Source organism: Lissotriton helveticus, chromosome 12 (genome assembly GCF_964261635.1).
Source record: "Lissotriton helveticus chromosome 12, aLisHel1.1, whole genome shotgun sequence".
In the NCBI taxonomy this organism is placed as follows: Eukaryota; Metazoa; Chordata; class Amphibia; order Caudata; family Salamandridae; genus Lissotriton; species Lissotriton helveticus.
Genome location: NC_136073.1, coordinates 219,240,247 through 219,263,355, shown reverse-complemented (window position 1 = coordinate 219,263,355; position 23,109 = coordinate 219,240,247). Strand labels below are relative to the sequence as shown.

The 23,109-nt window shown below is 48.7% G+C and overlaps 1 protein-coding gene across 1 annotated transcript in view; it reads left to right on the top strand.

Moving 5' to 3' along the window:
* ZCCHC14 (zinc finger CCHC-type containing 14) overlaps positions 1-23,109 on the top strand; it is a 799,037-nt gene that overhangs the window by 85,556 nt on the left and 690,372 nt on the right. The window contains exon 2 of the mRNA XM_078670582.1: positions 4,683-4,806. Coding sequence (XP_078526708.1) covers positions 4,683-4,806 — 124 coding nt within the window. The remainder of the gene's footprint in view (positions 1-4,682; positions 4,807-23,109) is intronic.

Here is a 23,109-nt window from a genome sequence, read left to right as displayed (position 1 = left end):
CTAATTAGGCTCTTGAGGCTCTCTGTGGGGCCCCAGGCCGCAATGGAGGGACCAGTTCTCCAAGGGCCCTTTCAGTGTTAAATAATTTTGCCGTCCTCCCGGGCGCAAGGACCTTCGTAATCCAGTCCTCCAAAAAACAGCTCTGCTGAGGGACTCTCCGGACGTTCCGGAATCCCCACAAATCGTATGTTGTTCCTTCTCGATCGACCTTCCTGATTTTCAGCCCGGTCGTCCAGTTTAATCATCTTTTTCTGCAGGTCCATGACTTTTCCTTGAGTGACTTAACTGCCACCTGGAGGGTTTCTACATGTTGATCAGTCGTACTGACTGTATCAGAAACCTTGCGTAAGTCACCGCGCAGGAGGTTGACATCGATGGCTACTGCATCTATTCTGTTCAACATGTCATCTCTGGTAGACTGGATTGCTGCCAAGACATCGGTTAAGGAAGGTTCTCGCTGGACTACGCTCGGAGCCTCCTCAGCATTGTTGCCCTCCAGCCTGTCTTGTTGATCTGATCCCTGGGACTGGGGTTGCGCATAATTCAGGATCTTGTTGGACTGGGCACAGTTGGATTTTTATTTCACCATGTTGTCCCAGCCCTCTCTATGCACCTCCAAGAGCTGAGCAATCTTTTTTTAAAAAATGTTTACAACTTTATTTATTAGTTTAATCACAGCCATACATACATGATTGGATGACATGTTCAAGATTGACAACAGAATAGTTGAGCAGACATTAATTTCAATAGCATATTAGACATTTCCTACATGACCCACTTGCCTATGCATCTCCATTTCAACAGTAGGCGATACACAGGGATCTCCTCGATACTTATTCCAGTGTGCCCATTTCCTATCCCATTTCTTGGGACACCCCCGTGCCTTAACCTCTGTCTCTGCCAACATGCATCTGTCCATTTCTTTAGCCCACAGGGTGACGAGAGGCGGGGTCGCTTCCCCAACCTTTAGCCAGCTCTCGTTTTACCAGTGTGTATCCCAGTGTTCTAAATTGCTGTTCGACTTCCGTGAGATCAGTCGCCTCCCATATATTCAACAGTCCCAGTTACGGCGTTAAAACTATGCTCTTCCCCAAAAGTGTTTGCATGTGGTCTGAGGCATCCTCCCAAAGGGCACGTATCTTTGGGCAACTCCACTGGGTAGGGTAAAACGTGGCCTGCTGACCACAACCCCTCATACAAAGGTCGTCAAGTCTAGCACCTATCCTCGCCAAAACTTTCCCTGTGATGTATGATCGGTGGAGTATCCTAAGTTGAATCAGCCTAAGTCTCTGTGTGATAGCCGCTTCTCGGGGGGACATAAGCGCCGTTTGCCAGTCTTCGTCATCTATAGGACCAATGTCGTCTTGCCACTGCTCTCTGAGCTTCGGAAAGGTATCTGGCAAGTTATTACTCAACTTTCTGTAAGTTAGAGATATTGCTTTCAAACTGAGGGGCCTGTCTAGCAAGCGGTCTTCCAGAGGGGACGACTCTGAAATATCTGTGAGGGATGGGAATGCCGCCCGAACCGGTTGTCAAATCTGAAAGTACCTAAACATTTCTCTTTGTGCTAGATGGTATTGTCTCTGGAGATCACCGAAAGTGAATATTGCTCCCCTTCTAACCAAGTCCTTCACCGCTGAGATCCAGATGAGGTCCCATTTGCCAAACCCGGGCTGATAACCCAGCATGCCCAACTTCTGAGTATACCACAGCGGTGTAGCCTGCGAGAGGCGGCCCGTCCATCCCAGCCGGGAAGAAACGAGACGGCAAATTTCCAATGTGTGTTGGGTGGGTCCGAAAAACCTCCCCCTATTTTTCCTATCAGTGGTGTACAGGACCCCCCAGATATCCGGAGCGGTCAGTTTGGTATCGATCAAGAACATATGCCGGGTCATCTGGGGGATGATATATCCAATGATTGACAGTCCGCTGTTGTGCGGCCCAGTAGTAACGCTGTAGGTCAGGGAGTGCTATGTCTCCGTCGTACCAGCCTTTAGTCAATTTCTGCAATGCAATCCTGGGGTCCCTCCCATCCCACAGCAACGTGCGAATCTCGCCTTCCATTGCTCTAAAATGACAAATATCCCCAGATATCGAAACCCTTCCGTCGCCACAGTGATAGTGCAGTCGGCCGGGAGGCGGGGAACCTCTCCCCTCAACATAAACCATACAGACTTGTGCCAATTGATCGCATATCCAGAATACTTACCGAAATTTGTGAATATATCCAGCACTACCCTGATTGATTTGTATGGGGATGCTAAGCATAACAGTATATCGTCCGTGTATAAAGATGTTCGGTCCTCTACCTCATCCGCCCAACGCATCCCTCGCACCATCACTTCTCTACGGACCCAGGCCGCAAGAGGCTCCAGCACAAGAGAAAATGTCAATGGGGAGAGAGGACATCCTTGCCTAGTACCTCTCCGTAACTCGAACGTCCGAGATGTAAAGCCATTGACCCTCACCTGTCCCAGCACCCCGGTATATAGAAGCTTTACTCAGGCTACAAACTTGGGACCCAATCCCACCTTCTTGAGGACCTCAAACAGATATGGCCATTCAATAGAATCGAATTCCATGCGAGCCATCACATTATGCAGGCGCTGTATATTGAGGGCCGTGTTTCTACCTGGCATGAAGCCAGATTGGTCTGGGTGGACAATAGATGTTATAACTGTCACCAGTCTGTTGGCCAGGACCTTTGCCAGTACCTTTGTCTCCACGTTAATCAGAAAGATTGGCCTATAAGAGCCACATTTATCCGCTGGTTTGCCCTGCTTATGAATGACTACTATGGTGGCTAGTCGCAAATCTACAGGTAGCCCACCGACTTCCAGGCTCTCTTCATACATGGCTCTCAGAGCTGAGCAATCTTAACAACACTTTGAGTAGCTGGTGCCTCCTTCCACTCTAGTTACCACGCTTGGTGGGGAGCCACCCCAGAGACTCCGGGCCCCTGTGTGTTCTTGTCTGCCGACAGGAGCGTACCTCCTCTCTGATATAGAATTGACTCCCAAGGGGCCAGATCAGGTACATCATGTGATCAGCAGATCGTCTCTCGTGGAAACCTTGCCTCTGCTCCCCAGCCTGGCCGTCCACTGACCAGGAGTCAAGGATCTAGCATCTGGGGATTATCTTCCGGGTGTTCAGGAGGCGATGCATAGTGTTGGTGAATCCCCGGTTGCAAGAGAAGTCCACCTACAGTCGAGGCATACACCCCTACATTATTTCCTAGGGTCTCGGCACACTCAGCAGCGGCTCCGGGGTGTCCTTGTGTGTTTATGCCACGATGGGGAGCCCTCTGTTAATGTCGCCTCACTCCCGAGCAGGCCTGGTCCTGGCTTTTACAACCGTAATAGGCCTCAGGCACGCACCAGACTTCCACCAGCCCCATGCTCATCTCATGTGACTCTTGGGGCTCGAAATGATTGCAAAATGACAGCCAGCAATGTCTAGATTCTGCCCTGATAGCCAGAAGTCTCCCGGCCTCATCCTATTCCAGAGGGGGCAGGCTGACGGGTCATCCAGGAATCCGTTGCCGCACAGTGATTCACCCCCTTTTGTTGCACGTAGTCCACGGTTTGCTTAGCCGTCTTAGTCTCTGCCGGGTCCCACCGCTTCAACCGCTGCTGTCAGCTCAATCTCCAGGCCGCCCTCTGTGCAGCAAGGCCGTGCCCCCGCTGTGGTCCGCAGGGGGTGAGTCCCCGACCAGGGTCTTGCACATTCCCGACCAGGAGTAGGGTCAGCTGCTTCACAGTCTGACGTCACCACAGCGCTGGGGAGGGGCACCAACCGCCGATGCTCCGATCCTGAGTGCGGAGCCATCTATGTCCGTCCAAGATGGCGCATTCATCTCCCCGGTGCGCTGCCGTCTGTTCCGTGGTACCAGCGGGGTTACTACATGATTTTATATCACCCCTGGGAGTATTGCCTGGTCACAATGAGGATTGTGGGATCAATGCTAGAGCAGCATCACTGGATATTAATGGATCTCCCTGTTTTCCAGCAGGAGCTCCGAAAAGCACGTCTTATTCGGCCATCTTGTAGGCCACGCCCCCGAAATAGTATCACTTTTATATCCTTGTTCTCTTCCTTTCAGTTATGAAAGATATACTATATTTGTAGGCGTGTACACATATACAATGAAACAAACACATCAATATCCAACTTGCAATTGCATGTTAAGCAGTTTCAATGCTACTTAAATCTTAGAATGGGTACTAACACGTGGGTACATTCTTAATCTCTTTAAGTGATCTTCTGCAGTGCAATAGTAAACAATAGATGTTTACATGCATCCTTGTTAGCCCATGACAGCTTTTCACAGAAGATAGTTCAGAAGAAAAAGCTGAAAACGTTGATATATTTCATTCTTTAATTAGTTGTAATTCTGCTCAATAGCCTATCTTTTGCTTTTGTCTATTTTCCCTAGCAACAGACATTATTATATTACTCTACTGCATCATTATTACTGTAGAGTAGTAGTGCCATGTTTTATTACAGTTGGTTAGTAATATCATAAACATTACTAAGAAAATTAGAGTTGCTGTAGCCATAGTTACAGGCTTCCTTGTATATTAAAATCTGTTTTGCTTCTTTAAATGATATGCTTTAAAGGCCTTGAAAATGTAACGTTTGGCAAATCTGGCAAATTATACTCTATACGTTTTGCTTTTCAGGTAACTCCAAGAGCTGAGACAACCATAAACGGTATCTGCAGCAGTTTAGAGAAAGCCTTACATACACCAGCACATTCCATTGAAGAATCTTCACACAAGAGGCATTTGAGCAAGAATTCCACAGGTATAGTCCAATAGTGCCATCCTTGGAATACATATGAAATCAAAAGTACATAAACTACAAAGATTAAATGTATGATTTCTTAATTGTTATTTCTATTCTTTTTAATTTAGTTAGAAAGTCTGCCTGTCTGTGTGTAAAGTATTTTCTCAGTACATAATTATGTAATACTTTCCGAATAGAAATCTTTTTAAAAGGAACATTTTATTGTTTATCTGCAGTCTCCAGTTTCTCACCTATTTCCATCTCGTCTTTATTTTACGTACTGTTATGTATCCTACCTTCTGCCCCACTCACTGTACCCCACGCACCCACTAAGGAGCTCTGGTGTCTCAAGGATCTGTAAGTTATTGAAGCCAGGCTGTACCTCAGGCAACTTTGGCGGCACAAACAAAAGAAGGTAATTAGGAAACGAGGAACACCGGTTGGAGGGAGAAACATCACACTCCCACTCTTGGGGCAGAAGCAGTACAGTAAGGTGGAAGAGGCATTCCTGCAGTAGACAATTCAGGGTGCTGTTCAATTCAATATGATCCAGCCCAGAAGCAATACATTCCACAGAGGAAAATGATAAGCAAACATGGCTAACATTGCTAAGACTGACATGAATGTTTTTGATAGATGTATAAATACTGGTCCTGAACAAATTTCATACCAATCGAGATCCATTACCGAACAGATCAGCCAAATGCCTTACACAGTTGATTGCTTATCAAATATCACTTTTTCACCTTAACCATGGATTCCGCCATAAATTGAGTCCAGATTTTATTAAAGCTCATAGTCCCTCCAATTCGAAGAGCACACAGTAACTCTAACTCTCACTTGCTTCATCTTAGACTTAGTTCTCCACCTTTAGAACAACAAAGATCTAGCCACCATCATCGAAACTAAAAGCATGTTTTGTAATCTGGATGTTATTCATACGGCTGGATCATAGCCTATTAACATCAACCACATACTGGGTATTAATTGTATCTCCCAGGCTGATTCCAGATACCGAAATATCGCTCCCCACAATCCTTGAATAGTGGCACACTGCCCCATTACGTAGGACCAGTTCGCTACTGCACTTGATTTGCATCTAAAGCAGCAACTTGGCCATGCAGGGTAAGTATCGTCCAAAAATTGTGTGGTTCTATTGAGCAACCATTTTGTATGAAATTGCATTCTTTGTCAATTAACCCCTCTCAGCACCTTAAAATTAAGTTTATTAATGTTGTCTCACATTACCTTGTTAACGACCCCGCCGCCGCCAGAGCCAACCTGCACGAAGGGATGAAGGAGGTAGCCGAGTGGATGACGACCAGCCGCCTAAAACTGAACTCGGACAAGACGGAGGTCCTCATCCTGGGACCCTCACCCTCCGCCTGGGACGACTCCTGGTGGCCTCCCGCCCTGGGCACCGCACCCAAACCAACAGACCATGCACGCAACCTGGGCTTCATCCTGGACTCCTCTCTCTCCATGACCAGGCAAGTCAACAACGTCTCCTCGGCGTGCTTCAACACCCTACGCATGCTACGGAAGATCTTCTGGTGGATCCCCACCGAGACCAGGAGGACCGTCACCCAGGCCCTCGTCACCAGCCGACTGGACTACGGCAACGCCCTCTACGCCGGTACCACCGCCAAGCTCCAGAAGAGACTCCAGCGGATCCAGAACGCCTCAGCCAGACTCATCCTCGACATCCCACGAACCAGTCACATCTCCGGACATCTCAGAGACCTTCACTGGCTCCCCGTCAGCAAAAGAATCACCTTCCGCCTCCTCACCCACGCACACAAAGCCCTACACGACCAAGGCCCGAGCTACCTCAACAGCCGAGTCAACTTCTACGCTCCCAAACGCCACCTCCGATCAGCCAACCACGCCCTCGCTGCCGTCCCCCGCATCCGAAGAGCGACTACAGGAGGAAGGTCCTTCTCCTACCTGGCTGCCAAGACCTGGAACTCCCTCCCGACCGACCTGCGCCTGACCCAAGACCACCTCTCCTTCAGGAGGAAGCTGAAGACCTGGCTGTTCGAGCAGTAGCGGCACCCCCCCCCCCCCAAGCGCCTTGAGACCCTACGGGTATGTAGCGCGCTTTACAAGTGTCATTGATTGATTGATTGATTGATTAATGTGAGCCCTTCAGATTTCCCCAACTAACCGGTGGCCTTAAGCCACGTATCGGGCCCCATTCAACCAGCCAGTCGTTTGACAGCAGGGGCCTCCGTCAGGCTCATAACTAACTTTTGGATGTCACAAATCTGACGGATGTACAGAGACCTAAACTTACAGGCCAAAACTCTATAAGAGCCCAACTACTAAAAATTATTCCTGAGTGATTAATTTATTTCAGACCAATTCTTCCACCTATCTTCTACCATGAAGTTGGCTGCCTTTTGAAACCCTTTTCCCCCATTTCATGACTGTGCTTATGTCCATCTTATCTTTGAATCCCAATTCAGTTCCATCAGGGATATGGCGAAGTTGATATAGGTGATTGAATACTGTCTATAAAGATCCCTATGTTTTTTAAAGAACCACTGAAGGATCGAATAGCATACTATTTTGGGGTAATTTTTGTCAATTTTAAAACTTCCCATATATTCTATTCCTTTAAAAACAACCCCATGAGATCGTTCTTAAGATTTCCCACTAGCTCATGTTTCATGCTAGATCTGGACATATATGACGCAAAATAAGCAAAGTAGTAACCCCGCAAGTTGGAGAATGCTAAGCCACCTTCCTCCTCTCTTTTATACAAAGTGCTATGTGCTAATCTAGCAGTTTCACTCTGCTAGATAACATATGTAAAAAGAGATTCCACTTTTCTAAAAAGAAGAAAATGTAGCAAACCCACACTGTATAGCATAAAAAGCAAATTAAACAGAGGGAGGACTGCCATTTTTTATCAGTGCCACCCTCCTTAAAATGGTGAAAACCTCAGTAGTTGTCCGGAGTTCCTTCTCCCATGAGCCAGAATTGACTGCTTTTGGAGTATGAGCAAGCTTTGTATAGATAAGGCCAAGTTTACTCGTTTGACACTTGCTTTGCTTCCCAGACCAGTATCTTGTATTGCTTCCTCAGTTTAGAGAGCCCAGCCCTGCAGTGGTTGACCTCACAATTTGATTTGGATACAAGTCTGTCGTGATTTCAAATAGGTTACCACTAACCTGTTCAGCCGGGTACAGCGGGAGCGATGATTGTAGCTAGTTCTCCCTATCCTCTAGCAATGTCACAACCTGTGAGAATATATATATATATATATATATAAACTCTACCAAGTGTAACAACACCAGGGAAGGGGAAAAAAGGGACAAAGGAAACAATAAAGTCGCAGCAGCCAAAATAATCTGATAGGTGCCTCTGGATACGTGTATGAAGAAGGAACCTCAATGGTATCAGACTGGATTTTCTGTAGTAGGAGAGAGAAAGGGGAAATCACACACACATACAGAACCACTTAACAAGATCCATATTCTATGTGTGTACAGTAACTTACAACATTAAGCTGCATTTGCTCTCCATGAAGAAAAAAAAGAGAAAAATAAATCCTAAAAGAAAAAATGTCTATTCCTTCAAGCAGCATCACTTTGCATTATCCTGAAGTATGTGCCATTCAATAATTCATAGAGCATAAATCGTCACAAAAAATCCTCTTCTTCTGGCATCCAAAATGGCTACATGTAGACCATATTAATATCATCACACGGTAGCACCTACTGCAGTTCTGTGCTAACGTTTGTCAAGTTTTATAATGGTATGCCAGAATAATATCTTATTTCTCCAGTTACACGGTTTGTATTGTATTCATACAGCTGACTCCGAAGTAACTAACACATTCACAATGTTCAGAAAGGATGGAACTTGATACAGGGTTTTGAATCCACCCTTCACAAACAACTCGCCATTCCTTGCTTCACTCGAGCTTTCAGTATTCACAGCGCTGTTCCAAAGTCACAGAGCAGCTGCTCTTTCCCAATGTTCGAGAACTAGGTCGCGCCACAGGCGCCTTACCTCCTCTTGCAACGAACGAATTTCTCAGCTGATAATTATAACCCGTGCCGCGCTCCTTCCCAATCCCAGCGCGTTCAATGCGCGATCGGGGAAAGCGCCGCACGAACCTCCACAAACCGATATAAACAATCCTGACTTGCTGGCAACAGGGAAACAATAGAAAACGGGTAGGAAATCACCGCGGCGGCTTCTCTGGACTTGCGATGATTCCTGCTGAAACTGACTCCATAGTTCAGGTGACAAGCACCGGATGAAGAAACAGGAAGAGTACAAAAAGGAAATTAGGAAACAGAGAGGAAAGACATCGCCCCTAAGCATTCTGGGCAATGTAGTGCAACTTACTTCACAGCCATTCCTCACATACAGAACCTTCACGAGTGAGATGTGACAAAGTCTTGAAAAAATGGCCACTTTTCTATTCTTATTTTGCAGGGAAACTCTATACCATGATTAGTCCCCCTTTAATAAGGGACTTTTACTAGATTTGGTGGTGGTGCTGGTTAGTTTGGATTGTAAATTTGCCACTGCGTTAGACCAAGTTAGATGGTTGAATGGGTTATTATCAAGGGCAATTGTTTTAGGAAGTTAGTGCAATCCTTCTCAAATGTATTCCTCCAGTCTGCAAAATATTTCCCCACATTTGATGACCATTTGAAACATCCTGCTTTTTGACCATTTAATTCAACCCCTACCTGGTTGATGCAGTGGTTCTTATAGCCAACTATCTGCAAAACTGTTTTCTGCAGGATGTGTTCGCTTTTTAATCTGTCTTATTTTGGATTATTAAGGTGTTTAAAGAGAGGAAGTGTAAAGAAACTATAATCAAGTACAGCATCCTGGTTGATGCCACATGTGTGAAGGCCACTACCTGGTTGTACTTATTGTGGCTGTTCAATACTTGTAGGCTGATGGAGTGAAGTGGTTCAGCTAAGTTGTTGCCTATTGTTTCACTCTGCTGCAGGTGTAATTGTGGAGGTGGGCTGTGCCACATTCGATCTTGCAGTCTAGTGGGCTCTTCGCCAGTTCTAAAGTGAAATAGATTTAGATTTAAATATATTTTAATGGTAAATCCTGTATGATGGTTGGGCAAGAAGGTTTCTAGTAAGTATTTGAAGATATAGTCCACTTTGTCAGTGATATGCCAAGCCGCTCGGATTGCTTGGTGTTTAGCCTTTCTGTTTTGAAGTTCATAGTTATTTGGCACAGAAGAGGCAGCCTCTTGCTGGTCTCCCTTTTGCAGCCCTCTTGACTGCAGGATTGAAATAGAATTCTTAACCAACATGGAAGGTTGGCTCAATTACCCAAGTCTCTTGCAGGCAAAGCATGTCAACTTGTGACAGATAGGTAATTTCATCTTCTCGCGTTTTCAGTTGGTTCCATCCCACTATGTTCCAAGTGCGGATGCTAATGTGATTGATTTTAAAGATAGGAGTGATCTGCTCAATCTTTCATCCTACCGAACTCTGGGACAGTGAGGGACAGAGGACTCGCTGCCTCTTGGTTGTTGATTACCATCTGGTAGAGACTTCTAGCTGCAGATTCCTTACCTTTGAATTTCCCAGGTGTCAAGCTGGATCCGGAAACTTTTGCTGAGCAATACCACTGGCGCGCTCGTCGGGTGTCTCCATTCAGCTCCACGTGACATCGTCGGCATTAGTTATGACATCCCTGTACCTATATAGGCGCGCAGGCGGCAGTTCTTTTCTTTCCGCAGCCTTAAGTGCCAATCTGAGAAGAGCTACCCTTTTGCTGCTTTTTGACAGGCCTTTTCTCGACTTTTTGCCATTCTGAATTGTTTTCCAATTTCGTGTGCTAGGATGTCTTAGAGAAAGACAGGATTCAAGCTTTGTGGTGCCTGCCACCACATGATGTTGATTACTGATCCCCATCTCGTCTGTCTCTGGTGTCTGCAGCCCGACACGACTTAGTCATGCTCGGACTGGCTGGTTGTGGCTCCGAAGGCCTTGTGGGAGCGGGCTATGAAGCTCCTTGCGGCCCCATAGTCAACACTGACCAGCAAGACTCTGCCCTAAGTCCCGGTCCCAATCAAAGAAGGAGGTCGCGGGACTGCTCCCGGAGCCCAAAGTCCTCTTCGTCCCACTCGAGGTCCTCTGAACACTCTGGGAAGAAGCACAAAAAGAAGTCCAAGCATACCTCCGCTTCTCCTCGACTGTCATCTGTCGACAAGAGGTCAGGAGCACCGACGCTCTAGGCACGGTTCTGCGGAGCCGGAGCCAGGGTCGCCTTCGCACCTCCCTCCTTTTCCAGGAGCCGGAGCGAACCCCGCTCAAATGAAAGACTTTTACGAGGCCTTGTGCCGCGTATTTGAGCGGGCCAACCCTCGGGCCCCATTGGATTTAATGTCTTCGGCTCTAGCCATGGCACCGGTGGGGCCTCAGGGATCCGAACCTGGATACGGGTCGGCGCCAATCGTGCCATTGTGGCCTCCTCTGGCGTCTGACCTGAAGTTGGTGCCGCCGGTGCCCATCGGCGGCACCAGCCCCATCCTTATCTCGGACGACACAGAGTCGGAATGACGTCACTCGACGCTGATTGAACCCAGTGATTCTATGTTGTTGCCTGAACGCTTTGAGGATGTGTTAGGCTCAGAAGACAAATGGGGGGGGGGTCCATGGACCCTTTGGAACACCAGGATGAATCTGCAGAGCAGTAGGACTGGTATGGGGAACTTGGGGAAGCCAGTGGACTGGACACTTCTCCAGGTATTGGCATGCTCTCTCAGCCAACTTCTGCTACCGAGGAGGCGGCATCCTATGGCATGGTGGTTAAAAGGGCAGCCGAGGTCCTTGGGCTACAGCTGCCTTCCGTGCAGGTCAGGACTTATCTCCTGACTGAAGTTCTTCAACCTGGGGCTTCCACTTCTGAACCCCTTTTGCCATTTAATGAAGCGCTAACTGATCTCCCTCTAGGCACGTGGTTCATGCCTAGCACACTTGCTCCTGTGACTAGGACAATTGCACGCCGCCATCGACTAGCTCTGGGTGACCCAAAGGTCCTCAGCCAACACCCTACCCCTAAAAGCTTTGTGGTGAAGAATTCTATGTCCCAGGGCGCATTCCCTTCCGCTCCTCCGGATCGGTAATCCAAGAGGCTGGATTCATTTGGTAAGATGTTTTCTTCCTCCAGCTTGGCATTGCGGTTTGTGAATACCTCAGGCATATTGGACTGTCTCTCCCACTCCCTTCGGGAGACGGTTGCACAAGTGCTGCCACAAGTCCCAGTGGCAGTCCCCGCTGTGCGCTCTCAAGCAGGAATGGACGGGAGAGATGCAGCAAAATTCACCCTAAAGTGTAGCCTTGATGTGACTGATTCGCCAGACAGATTAATTTCCACAACAGTGAACCTTGAGACTACATGCCTGGCTTAGGTCAACTGGCTTCTCTGGTGATGTCCTGGCAAATTTGATGAACATGCCTTTATGGGGAAAAGGTATATTCTGCCCTAGTGAGGTTCAAGGACTCTCGAACTACTGCCAGATCTTTGGGCCTCTCTTCTACTCCTCATGGCCAGTCTACCTTTCGCCCCTTTTGTGGCAATAGAAGGCGTTTCCAGACGCTTTAGCCCTATCCCAGCCAGATTCCCAAGCTGTGCAGGGATTTGGACGCGGTTCATGCTGACCTAGGAATGGGAGCCAGAAGTCATCGCCCCCCCTGCCCTCGGCAGCCGCAGCCTCCCAGCACTCCTAGTCTGACTCTGGAAGACCACACCACTCCAGTTGGAGGGAGAATCCATTATCTTCCCCCCTGGAGGTCCATAACATCGGACAAGTGGGAATTGCGGATCAATCAGCAGGGCTATTCTCTGCCTTTACTTTCTTTTCCTCCTCCCATTCTGTCAAATCAGGAACGGCTGACGGAGGTTAATTTAAAATTGCTCCAGGAGGAAGTTATGGCTCTTTTGGCCAAGGTAGCTATAGAGAGGTTCCCGGGTTCAGAAGTAGGCAGTGGCTGTTATTCCTGCTACTTTCTGATTCCGAAAAAGAACAAAGGGTTGCAATCCATTTTGAATCTTCGGACCGTCAATCTCTTCCTCAAGAAGAGAAGTTCAAGATGCTTACTCTAGTTCAGGTCTTGTCTGCCCTAGACCAAGAAGATTAGATGGTAGTGCTGGACCTGCAGGATGCGTATTTTCAAATCTTCATCCTGCTGGGCCACAGGCGTTGCCTGCGGTTCAAGGTAGGCCACAAGCACTTTCGGTTTACCTTGCTTCCCTTTGGCCTTACCAGTGCCCCTCGGATTTTTACCATGGTGATGGCGGTGGTCGCAGCTCATCTGCGTAGGTTAGGGGTGTCAGGCTTCCGCTACCTCAACGACTGGCTTTTGAAGGCGTCCTTGCCCCAGGATATCGTCTCCCACCTTCAGACTATGGGGGACTTCCTACATTTGCTGGGGTTCTCTATAAACGTACCAAAGTCACACCCAAGTCCTTCTCAGACTCTCCTTTTCATCGGAGCTGTTATGGACAGTGCAGTTTTGGGCTTATTCTCCCAAACAGTGAATCCAGGATATTCCAGTTTTGGTTCCGATATTTCAGCCTCCTTGAGACTGACTTCTGTTGGGTCTCATGGCCTCCTTCATCCTGTTGGTAAAACATGCAAGGTGGCGTATGCAGGCTCTGCAGTGGGACTTGAGGTTCCAGTGGGCACAGCATCTGGGAAATCTCACCGACGTGGTCCAGATCTCGGAAGGAACTGCGAAAGATCTGCAGTGGTGATTGACGAACCGCGATTGGGTCAATGACCGACCCCTCTCCATTCCCCAACCAGATCTCAGTTGTGACGGATGCGTCACTTCTGGGATAGGGCGGCAATCTGGGATAGGTGGAGATCAGGGTACACTGATCTCCAGCGGAATCGGGGCTCCACATACATTTGTTGGAGCATCGAGCGATTCGATTGGCATTAAAAGCATTTCTTCCCTCTGTCTAGGGGAAGTTATTGCAGGTGTTCACGGACCACACCACTGACATGTTGTACTGCAACAAGCAGGACAGGTTGGGATCGTGGACCCTTTGTCGGGAGACCCTCGTGACATGGTTGGAACAGCAGGGCATAACCTGGTGGTTCTACACCTGGCAGGTGGTTCTACACCTGGCAGGCTCTCTGAACGCCAGGGCGGACAAACTCAGCCGTCAATGCCTATCGGACCACGAATGGATTCTCCAGACTGAGGTGGCACAAGGTCTCCTTCAGCAGTTGGCAGATCCTTGGTTAGATTTGTTCGCTTCCGAAGAGAACATGCAGTGTCCGCAATGCTGCGCGCTGGAGTTTCAAAGGCGGCTATCGCTCGGCGATGCTTTTAGTCCAGAGTGGAGCTTAGGCCTGGTGTACGCCATACCATTCCTGCCCCGGGTTCTGAAGAAGATCAGGAGCGACCGGGCCCAAGTTATCCTTGTGGCTCTGGATTGGGCAGGGAGAGTCTAGTATCCAGAGCTTCTGAAGATGAGCATCGATCCTCCGATCAGGCTGCCTCTTCGGGAGGATCTTATGTAGCAGCAGCAGGGCAGGGTTCTCTACCCGAACCTGTCAACTCTGCGCCTCCATGCATGTAGATTGAGTGGTGGCAGTGATGGTTTTTGATCTTCCTCTCGAAGTATGGAACATTATTTTGGCAGCCAGGCCGCCTTCCTTTAAGATGGTATACACCTGACATTGGCAGAAATTTGTATTATACTGTACAGAAAGTTCCATTGACCCTCTTTCTGCTTCTCTTTCCACAGTTCTTTTATTTATTCTTACCCTTGCCCAACAGGTCTCTGCATTGGGAACTCTCAAGGATTAGCTTTCTCCTCAGTCTGATTTTTTGTGGCTGTCAGACCAGCCCTCTCTCTTTAGGTCTCCAATGATAAATAGGTTTCTAAAAGGGCTGGCTCACTTGTTTCCACCCACGCCCTTTGTCGCAGTGGGACCATAATTTGTTCATCACTTATACGGTAAGTGAGGACCAAATTAAGGTCCTCACTTATCTTATGTATGCTTCCTTCAAGCCTTTTCACAACTGCCCCCTCCAGCTGCTTACCATCAAGACAGCCTTTTTAGTGGTGATAACATCTGCCTGGAGGGTGAGTGAGTTGCAGGCGTTATATCTTACATGATGTACTTTCTAGACAAAGTGGTACTTTGCACCCGTGCTTCATTCTTACCAAAGGTTGTGACCCCATTCCATCTTGGTCAGTCCATCACGCTGCCCACCTCCTTTGCTCACCCGCATCCCCCTAAGGAAGAGGAGCTTCTCCACCGCCTGGACCCAAAAAGAGTGTTGTCGTTCTATCTTGATCGCTCAAAAGAGTTCCGAGTGACGATCAACTCTTTGTGCTATACGTGGGAGCTAAGAAGGGAAGGGCAGTGTAGAAAAGGACCATCTCTCGCTGGTTCGTTCTCTGCATTAAGGTCTGCTATGCCCTGGCTAAGAAGCAGCACCCTTAGGAGTTAAAGACCCATTCCACCAGGGGAAAGGCTGTGACTACGGCCTTGGCTCAGAGTGTCTCAGTTCTTGACATCTGCCTGGTGACCATGTGGACATCCTTGCATAAATTTAGCCAAGCACTTATGCCTGGACAGTCAGGTCTGCAGAGATGGGCGGTCCTGCAGTACATCCTTTTATACCTCTGGTATGTTATGGCTTCGTTATCTAATTCAGAGGTAAGGAATCTGCGGCTAGAAGTCTTTATCAGATGAACAAGTTACTTACCTTTGGTAATGCATTATCTGGTAGAGACTCTGTCTAGCTGCAGATTCCTTTCAGCCCCACCCATACCCACCCATGCCTCCCTGCTTTGCTGGCTAATGTTGTAGGTAAGGGTTACTCCCCTTTTCAGGGCCTTACTTTTGAACACAACTCCATCTGTTTATTTGTGGCTCTGCACTTCTGCTGTGGGAAAAACAAAGTACTGACGTCCGTGCGCCTGCGTGGCGCCCATATAGGTACAGCGACATCATAACTGCCACCACATGGAGCCACCTGAATCACACGCAAGGGATATTGCTCAGTAAAAGTTTCCGAATCCAGCCTGACGCCTGGGAAATTCAGGTAAGGAATCTGCATCTAGAGAGTCTCTACCAGATAATGCGTTACCGAAGGTGAGTAACTTGTTCATTAGGCAAGTTTTAGGGAAGCCAGGGCCAGTCTTGCAATTGTCCCAACGGCTTTCTCAGAAAGCAAAACCTACATCCCTGATTTCTGATATTAACTACAATTTCAGCCACCTCTAGCTTTATGAAACTGATTTAGCTAGTGCCATTCAGTGCTTTGAGAGCTGATAGACTTTAATGCTGGCTAGCAATTGAAGCTGAACAATGAATAGTAGCTGGAACTGTGCTCTGTTTAGTTTGGTGAAGGAGCCTGCTAACCAGACCTCAGTGCCTGTGCCCTGACCTGAAAGTGAGTATGTTGAATTAACTTATACTTATTGGCTAACTTACTTGCAAATCCCTAGTATACGGTACACAGGGCTGGTAAGTTAAAAGGTCAGCCCATGGATTGCAGCCCTGGTTGTGCCACACTGATTGTAACAAAGGTGAAACATGTCTCCTAGTCTCCCACTGCTGACAGGAAAAGTAGTTTTAAACTCCTAACCCGACTATGCTATTTGAAAAAAATGGCAAAGCCCCAAACCTCCTTCTGTCTTATGTGTACGTTACCCCATGTGTGGGTTGGAGAGTGTGTGTGGGTTGGAGAGTGTGTGTGGGTTGGAGAGTGTGTGTGGGTTGGAGAGTGTGTGTGGGTTGGAGAGTGTGTGTGGGTTGGAGAGTGTGTGTGGGTTGGAGAGTGTGTGTCTGTGTAGGTTGGAGAGTGTGTGTCTGTGTGGATTGGAGAGAGTGTGTCTGTGTGGATTGGAGAGTGTGTGTCTGTGTGGATTGGAGAGTGTGTGTCTGTGTGGATTGGAGAGTGTGTGTGTGTGTGGATTGGAGAGTGTGTGTGTGTGTGGATTGGAGAGTGTGTGTGTGTGTTGGAGAGTGTGTGTGTGTGTTGGGGAGTGTGTGTGTTGGAGAGTGTGTGTGTGTGTGTGTGTGTGTTGGAGAGTGTGTGTGTGTGTGTTGGAGAGTGTGTGTGTTGGAGAGTGTGTGTTGGAGGGAGAGAGAGAAAGTGTGTTGGAGAGCGAGAAAAAGTGTGTTGGAGAGAAAGAAAGTGTGTTGGAGAGAGAGAGAGAGAGAGAGAAAAAGGCGTGTTGTAGAGAGAGAGAGAGAGAGAGAGAGAGAGAGAGAGAAAGTGTGTTGGAGAGAGAGAGAAAAAGTGTGTTGGAGAGAGAGAGAAAAAGTGTGTTGGAGAGAGAGAGAGAGAGTGTGTTGGAGAGAGAGAGAGAGAGAGAGAGAGATAAAAAGTGTGGAGAGAGAGAGAAAAAGTGTGTTAGAGAGAAAGTGTGTGTTTAACAGTGTGTTAGAGAATGTGTGTGTGTGTTGTAGAGAGGATGTGTGTTGTAGAGAGGATGTGTGTTGGAGAGAGGATGTGTGTTGGAGAGATGGTGTGTGTTGGAGAGAGGTTGTGTGTTGGAGAGAGGTTGTGTGTTGGAGAGAGGTTGTGTGTTGGAGAGAGGTTGTGTGTTGGAGAGAGGTTGTGTGTTGGAGAGAGGTTGTGTGTTGGAGAGAGGTTGTGTGTTGGAGAGAGGTTGTGTGTTGGAGAGAGGTTGTGTGTTGGAGAGAGGTTGTGTGTTGGAGAGAGGGTGTGTGTGTTGGAGAGAGGGTGTGTGTGTTGGATGGAGGGAGTGTGTGTTGGAGAGAGGGTGTGTGTGTTGGAGAGAGGGTGTGTGTGTTGGAGAGATGGTGTGTGTGTTGGAGAGAGGGTGTGTGTGTTGGAGAGAGGGTGTGTGTGTTGGAGAGAGGGTGTGTGTGTTGGAGAGAGGGTGTGTGTGTTGGAGAGAGGGTGTGTGTGTGTTGGAGAGAGGGTGTGTGTGTGTTGGAGAGAGGGTGTGTGTGTTGGAGAGAGGGTGTGTGTGTTGGAGAGAGGGTGTGTGTGTTGGAGAGAGTGTGTGTGTGTGTGTGTGTGTTGGAGAGAGTGTGTGTGTGTGTGTGTTGGAGAGAGTGTGTGTGTGTTGAGAGTGTGTGTGTGTGTGTGTGTTGGAGAGTGTGTGTTGGAGAGTGTGTGTGTGTTGGAGAGTGTGTGTGTTGGAGAGTGTGTGTGTTGGAGAGTGTGTGTGTGTTGGAGAGTGTGTGTGTGTTTGTGTTGGAGAGTGTGTGTGTGTGTTGGGGTGTGTGTGTGTTTGTGTTGGAGAGTGTGTGTGTGTGTTGGGGAGTGTGTGTGCGCGTGTGTGTTGGAGAGTGTGCGCGTGTTGGAGAGTGTGCGCGTGTTGGAGAGTGTGTGCGTGTTGGAGAGTGTGTGCGTGTTGGAGAGTGTGTGCGTGTTGGAGAGTGTGTGCGTGTTGGAGAGTGTGTGCGTGTTGGAGAATGTGTGCGTGTTGGAGAATGTGTGTGTGTGTGTGGGTTGGAGAGTGTGTGTGCGTGTTGGAGAGTGTGTGTGTGCGTGTTGGAGAGTGTGTGTGCGCGTGTGTGTTGGAGAGTGTGCGCGTGTTGGAGAGTGTGCGCGTGTTGGAGAGTGTGCGCGTGTTGGAGAGTGTGCGCGTGTTGGAGAGTGTGCGCGTGTTGGAGAGTGTGCGCGTGTTGGAGAGTGTGCGCGTGTTGGAGAGTGTGCGCGTGTTGGAGAGTGTGCGCGTGTTGGAGAGTGTGCGCGTGTTGGAGAGTGTGTGCGTGTTGGAGAGTGTGTGCGTGTTGGAGAGTGTGTGCGTGTTGGAGAATGTGTGTGTGTGTGGGTTGGAGAGTGTGCGCGTGTTGGAGAGAGTGTGTGTGTGCGTGTTGGAGAGTGTGTGTGTGCGTGTTGGAGAGTGTGCGCGTGTGTGTGTTGGAGAGTGTGTGCGCGTGTGTGTTGGAGAGTGTGTGCGCGTGTGTGTGTGTCAGAGTGTGTGCGCGTGTGTGCGCGTCAGAGTGTGTGCGCGTCAGAGTGTGTGCGCGTCAGAGTGTGTGCGCGTCAGAGTGTGTGCGCGTCAGAGTGTGTGCGCGTCAGAGTGTGTGCGCGTCAGAGTGTGTGCGCGTCAGAGTGTGTGCGCGTCAGAGTGTGTGCGCGTCAGAGTGTGTGCGTGTCAGAGTGTGTGTGTGTGTGTGTCAGAGTGTGTGTGTGTGTGTGTCAGAGTGTGTGTGTGTCAGTGTGTGTGTGTGTCAGTGTGTGTGTGTGTCAGAGTGTGTGTGTGTGTGTCGGAGAGTGTGTGTGTGTGTCGGAGAGTGTGTGTGTGTGTCGGAGAGTGTGTGTGTGTGTCGGAGAGTGTGTGTGTGTGTCGGAGTGTGTGTGTTTGTGTGTCGGAGAGTGTGTGTGTTTGTGTGTCGGAGAGTGTGTGTGGGTCAGGGAGTGTGTGTTAGTTAGTGACCTACTGGTGGTTGCCATTAGGTAGTTAAAGTTCGGATCTAGTTTTTATAGGAAAAAGCTGGTTGGAAAGTTTTAGGGTGATTCATCAGGGAGCGGGGGACTCTGAAAAGGGAAGGGGGGCAAAAAGCTTTTTCCGTGTGCAATTTCCCATAGGGATTTTAGAGACGACTACAGTCCGAAGTGCTGAACGGAATTACACCAAATTAGGCAGAAAGGTAGCTGTTGGATCCAGAATAAGCCCTTTTTAGGTCTCGGAACTGCGAACAGATCGCGAGACTCTATTGTAATCATTCTCGGTTTCAAGGAGTCAAGGGAGACAGGAGACAAGTGAGGTGCACGCGCAACCTTGGAACTGGGATCAGGTCGCGCGCGCTTCCTGTCTCCCATGGCTCCTTGGAAGCAGACTCACACGCACACACACACACACACGCACACATACAGCCCCCCCGCTGCGCATACACACACATACAGACTCCCCCCCCCCCCCCCGCCGCGCATACACACACAGAACCCCCCCCCCTTACACACACACATCTCCTACCTCGTCTCGGCGTGTCATCGCGCTCCCTTGCCCCCGCTTCTCTGGTGCACGCGCACCACTGGTTTCGATTCCCGCGTCGGCCGGTTTCGATTCCGTAGCTTTCGATCCCGTTCAGGTTTGCCCCCGATGGTCTTTTGTTAAATAATGTTTTTATTAGCGCAGACGTTGCACTTTGAGGTCCGAGCACCTCTCTGGAGGAGGAACTATTTATTAGACACGTTTTAATTTATTGACTTTAATTATGCATTTGATTTAGCGCGGACTTTAACCGAAGGCGTCCGAGCGCTTCACTATAGGAACGGAACTGACACATCAGGAGAACATTCACGTGTACAAATGATAAAAACGGACGTTAAGTTACACGAGGGAAATGTGACTATTGTGCGCAATCTAACACATGAGGTAGCGCGGAGTGCGCAGGAGAAATAGTGGCAAGTGTGCAGGTTAAATGAGAAAAGGAAGTATTTGAGAGGTATAATACCGCAATGTATGCTAGCTACGCAGGCTCATGAACAAACGTTACATAGGTAATAGCGGCTCTGGTATTTAGCGCGGACTTGACCCGATGGCGTCGGAGCGCTTCACAATAGGAACAGAAAGGGCTGATGTAATTTATTTAATGTGATGGAGAGGTTCCTTATGCCGGACTTCGTTTTGCAGCTTAGTGTTCTCTTTTGAAGAGCCTTTTAAAAATCGTGCAATTTTGCATGGTGGAACACAGACTGATACATAGGTACTTTTAAGGACGTTTTTAACGCAAACCTTACCTGAAGGCGTCAGTGCACCTCGCAATAAGAACAGAAATAATTTCTCAGGAGAACATTATATACGATTGGATTAGATAATTAAACGTTATGTTACTGGTAAAAAGTGACAATTGTGAGCAGACAAATACATGAGGTAGCTTACTATGCACAGGATGAAATAGTGACAGGGGGGCAGGTAAAAAGCAAGTACCTTGGAAGTATAATATGCGATTTATGCTGGACACCATGGAGCTAGAACAAACGTTCTAAGTGATATCTCTATCTCCCTAAGTAGATAGAGATATCACTAGTATATGCCTAGATTTTATCCATTTGTATCTCCTCCTTGTGTGACTTTATCTCTTGTACATTTGCAATTTTTTCTGTTTGTACCTTTTTATAACGCATGTAATCCTAAGTCTTTCTATAACGCATGTAACCCTCAATCCGTATGTTTTCAACTGGTTCTTATGTAAGTCAACAATTTGCAAATTCTTTTTGTACCGTCAGTCCTTATGTTTGAAACTGGGTCTTATGTAAAGCGCTCTGACACCTTCGGGTAAAGTTCGCGCTATATAAAATCGCATAAATAAATAAATAAATAAATAACGTTAGCCTTTACGGGGGGTATATAATGGCATTCTCTTGAGCCCGTCCGGCCTCTACTGGGCCTGGTTTGTTGGGGAATGATGAGGGGTAGGGGCTCGTTAACGTCTAGCTTTATTTCAGGCAGACAGAGGAGGACGTCGTGGCACATCAGGACAGGTTAAGGTGGCGCATTATACTAAGCGCTGGACTTTGAGACTGGGGACCCGGGATCGATCCTTGGGGTCAACATTCCCCGATTGAAGCAGTTAAATGTTAATTCAAGTTTAACAAGCACTGGAACGCTAGCGTGGCCGCAAAAGTCTACTGTGGGGAGGAGTGCTGGAGTGAGTCGCCTGCTATTTTAATATTATGCGCGGTGGCTATTAATTGTGTAGTTACACGCTCGCGCCACCCAAATTAGTAGGCGGTGGGCTCTTCCCACTGATTAATGCAGGTCATATAGAGCGAACTTTACCCGTGGTGCCAGAGTGCTTTACATGTGATCCAGTTGTGAACATAGGGAGTTAGGCTAACATGCGTTGCATGCGAGATACGAACAGAATTTATTGATTATGTCCATGATGTTAGAGCATTACCTTACCTTAGGAATTAGGCAGGTTGTCAGATGTCATGCTCAATTTAAGATAACACGTTGGGAACGGAGCTGATACATGAGAGCTAGTGCGGGTGTACTTGCTGGAGCGTTATGTTTAAATCGGGGGAATACAGCGCAAATATCACCCAGGTGTGCGAGTGATTCACAAGAGAAAAGCGCATTTTATGTAAGCCATGTATTGTGTCCCTCCCGCCGTTGCCGTGAGCTGTGCCTATGTTATTTATTTGTGAGTTAGTGGCGTGAACATTATCAAAGGTGTCAGAGCGCTTTAAAAAGAATTCCAGGGGTCTCCACCTCTCTTGTGTTTGGAATAAAGGCTTCATCTCCTCCCTCTCCCCCATTGTGTTGTGCTTCTTGGCCCGTCCCTGGACCCCGCCCCTCGTTCCCTCCCCCTCCTTGCTTCGGACGGAGGGTTCACTAACTCGACCCCTCTTGTTGGTGCTGTGTTCGGGGCCCACGTCACGGTATGTACAGCATGATGGTTCTGGCGGTCTCCTCCTTTCACCCAGAGGGGGCTGGGCTGTGTTGCATGAGTGTATGGAGACCGCAGACTGTGCTGCCAAGACCATCCGATCCTTGAGGCTCAGGCAACTATGGCCCCATCCGCCTCCTGACTCCGAGGGCTGCGTTTCTGTGGCGGGTGTCCTCCTGTCGCTGCCAGCACTCAGTAAGCGTGGGCATCACCTACAGGGGGAGAGGGGACGCCAGAGAGGTCTACCACTCCCTGCAGCACACACACCCTCCAGCACTCACTAAACCCCTCACTGGAACACACTCCCACTCCAGAACTCACTACTGCCCTCACTGCAAGCACACTCGCCCTCCAGCACTCCCCTCTGCACTGGTGCACTTGCGCCAGCCTTCACTGTCCCTTTCCCACCCTCACGGCACCATCCGAGACGCTGCCTGCTTCTCACACTCACGCGCACTAAACACGCCTTCATCCGCATTAAAACTTTTAAACTCTGCAATTAAAATAACTATGCACCCCCACCCTCTCCGACCCTCGGTGCATCAAGCCAGCCCTCAGTGAACCCTTCCCCCTGCCCTCACTACCCGTAACCCTATCTCTCTCACTTCGGCATTTGTTGGGGACGTTGCGGGTGACAGGGGTGAGCTTCCTGCTCCATTTTACCCAATGAGGCCTCTACCGCCCCCTCTGCCTGGTGAAAGAGCTGCCTCCACCCCTGCCCTGGTGCACGCGTGCAGAGTAGTGAGTTGTGAGTGCAGAGTTGTGAGTGCAGAGTTGTGAGTGCAGAGTTGTGAGTGCGCAGAGTTGTGAGTGCGCAGAGTTGTGAGTGCGCAGAGTTGTGAGTGCGCAGAGTTGTGAGTGCGCAGAGTTGTGAGTGCGCAGAGTTGTGAGTGCGCAGAGTTGTGAGTGCGCAGAGTTGTGAGTGCGCAGAGTTGTGAGTGCGCAGAGTTGTGAGTGCGCAGAGTTGT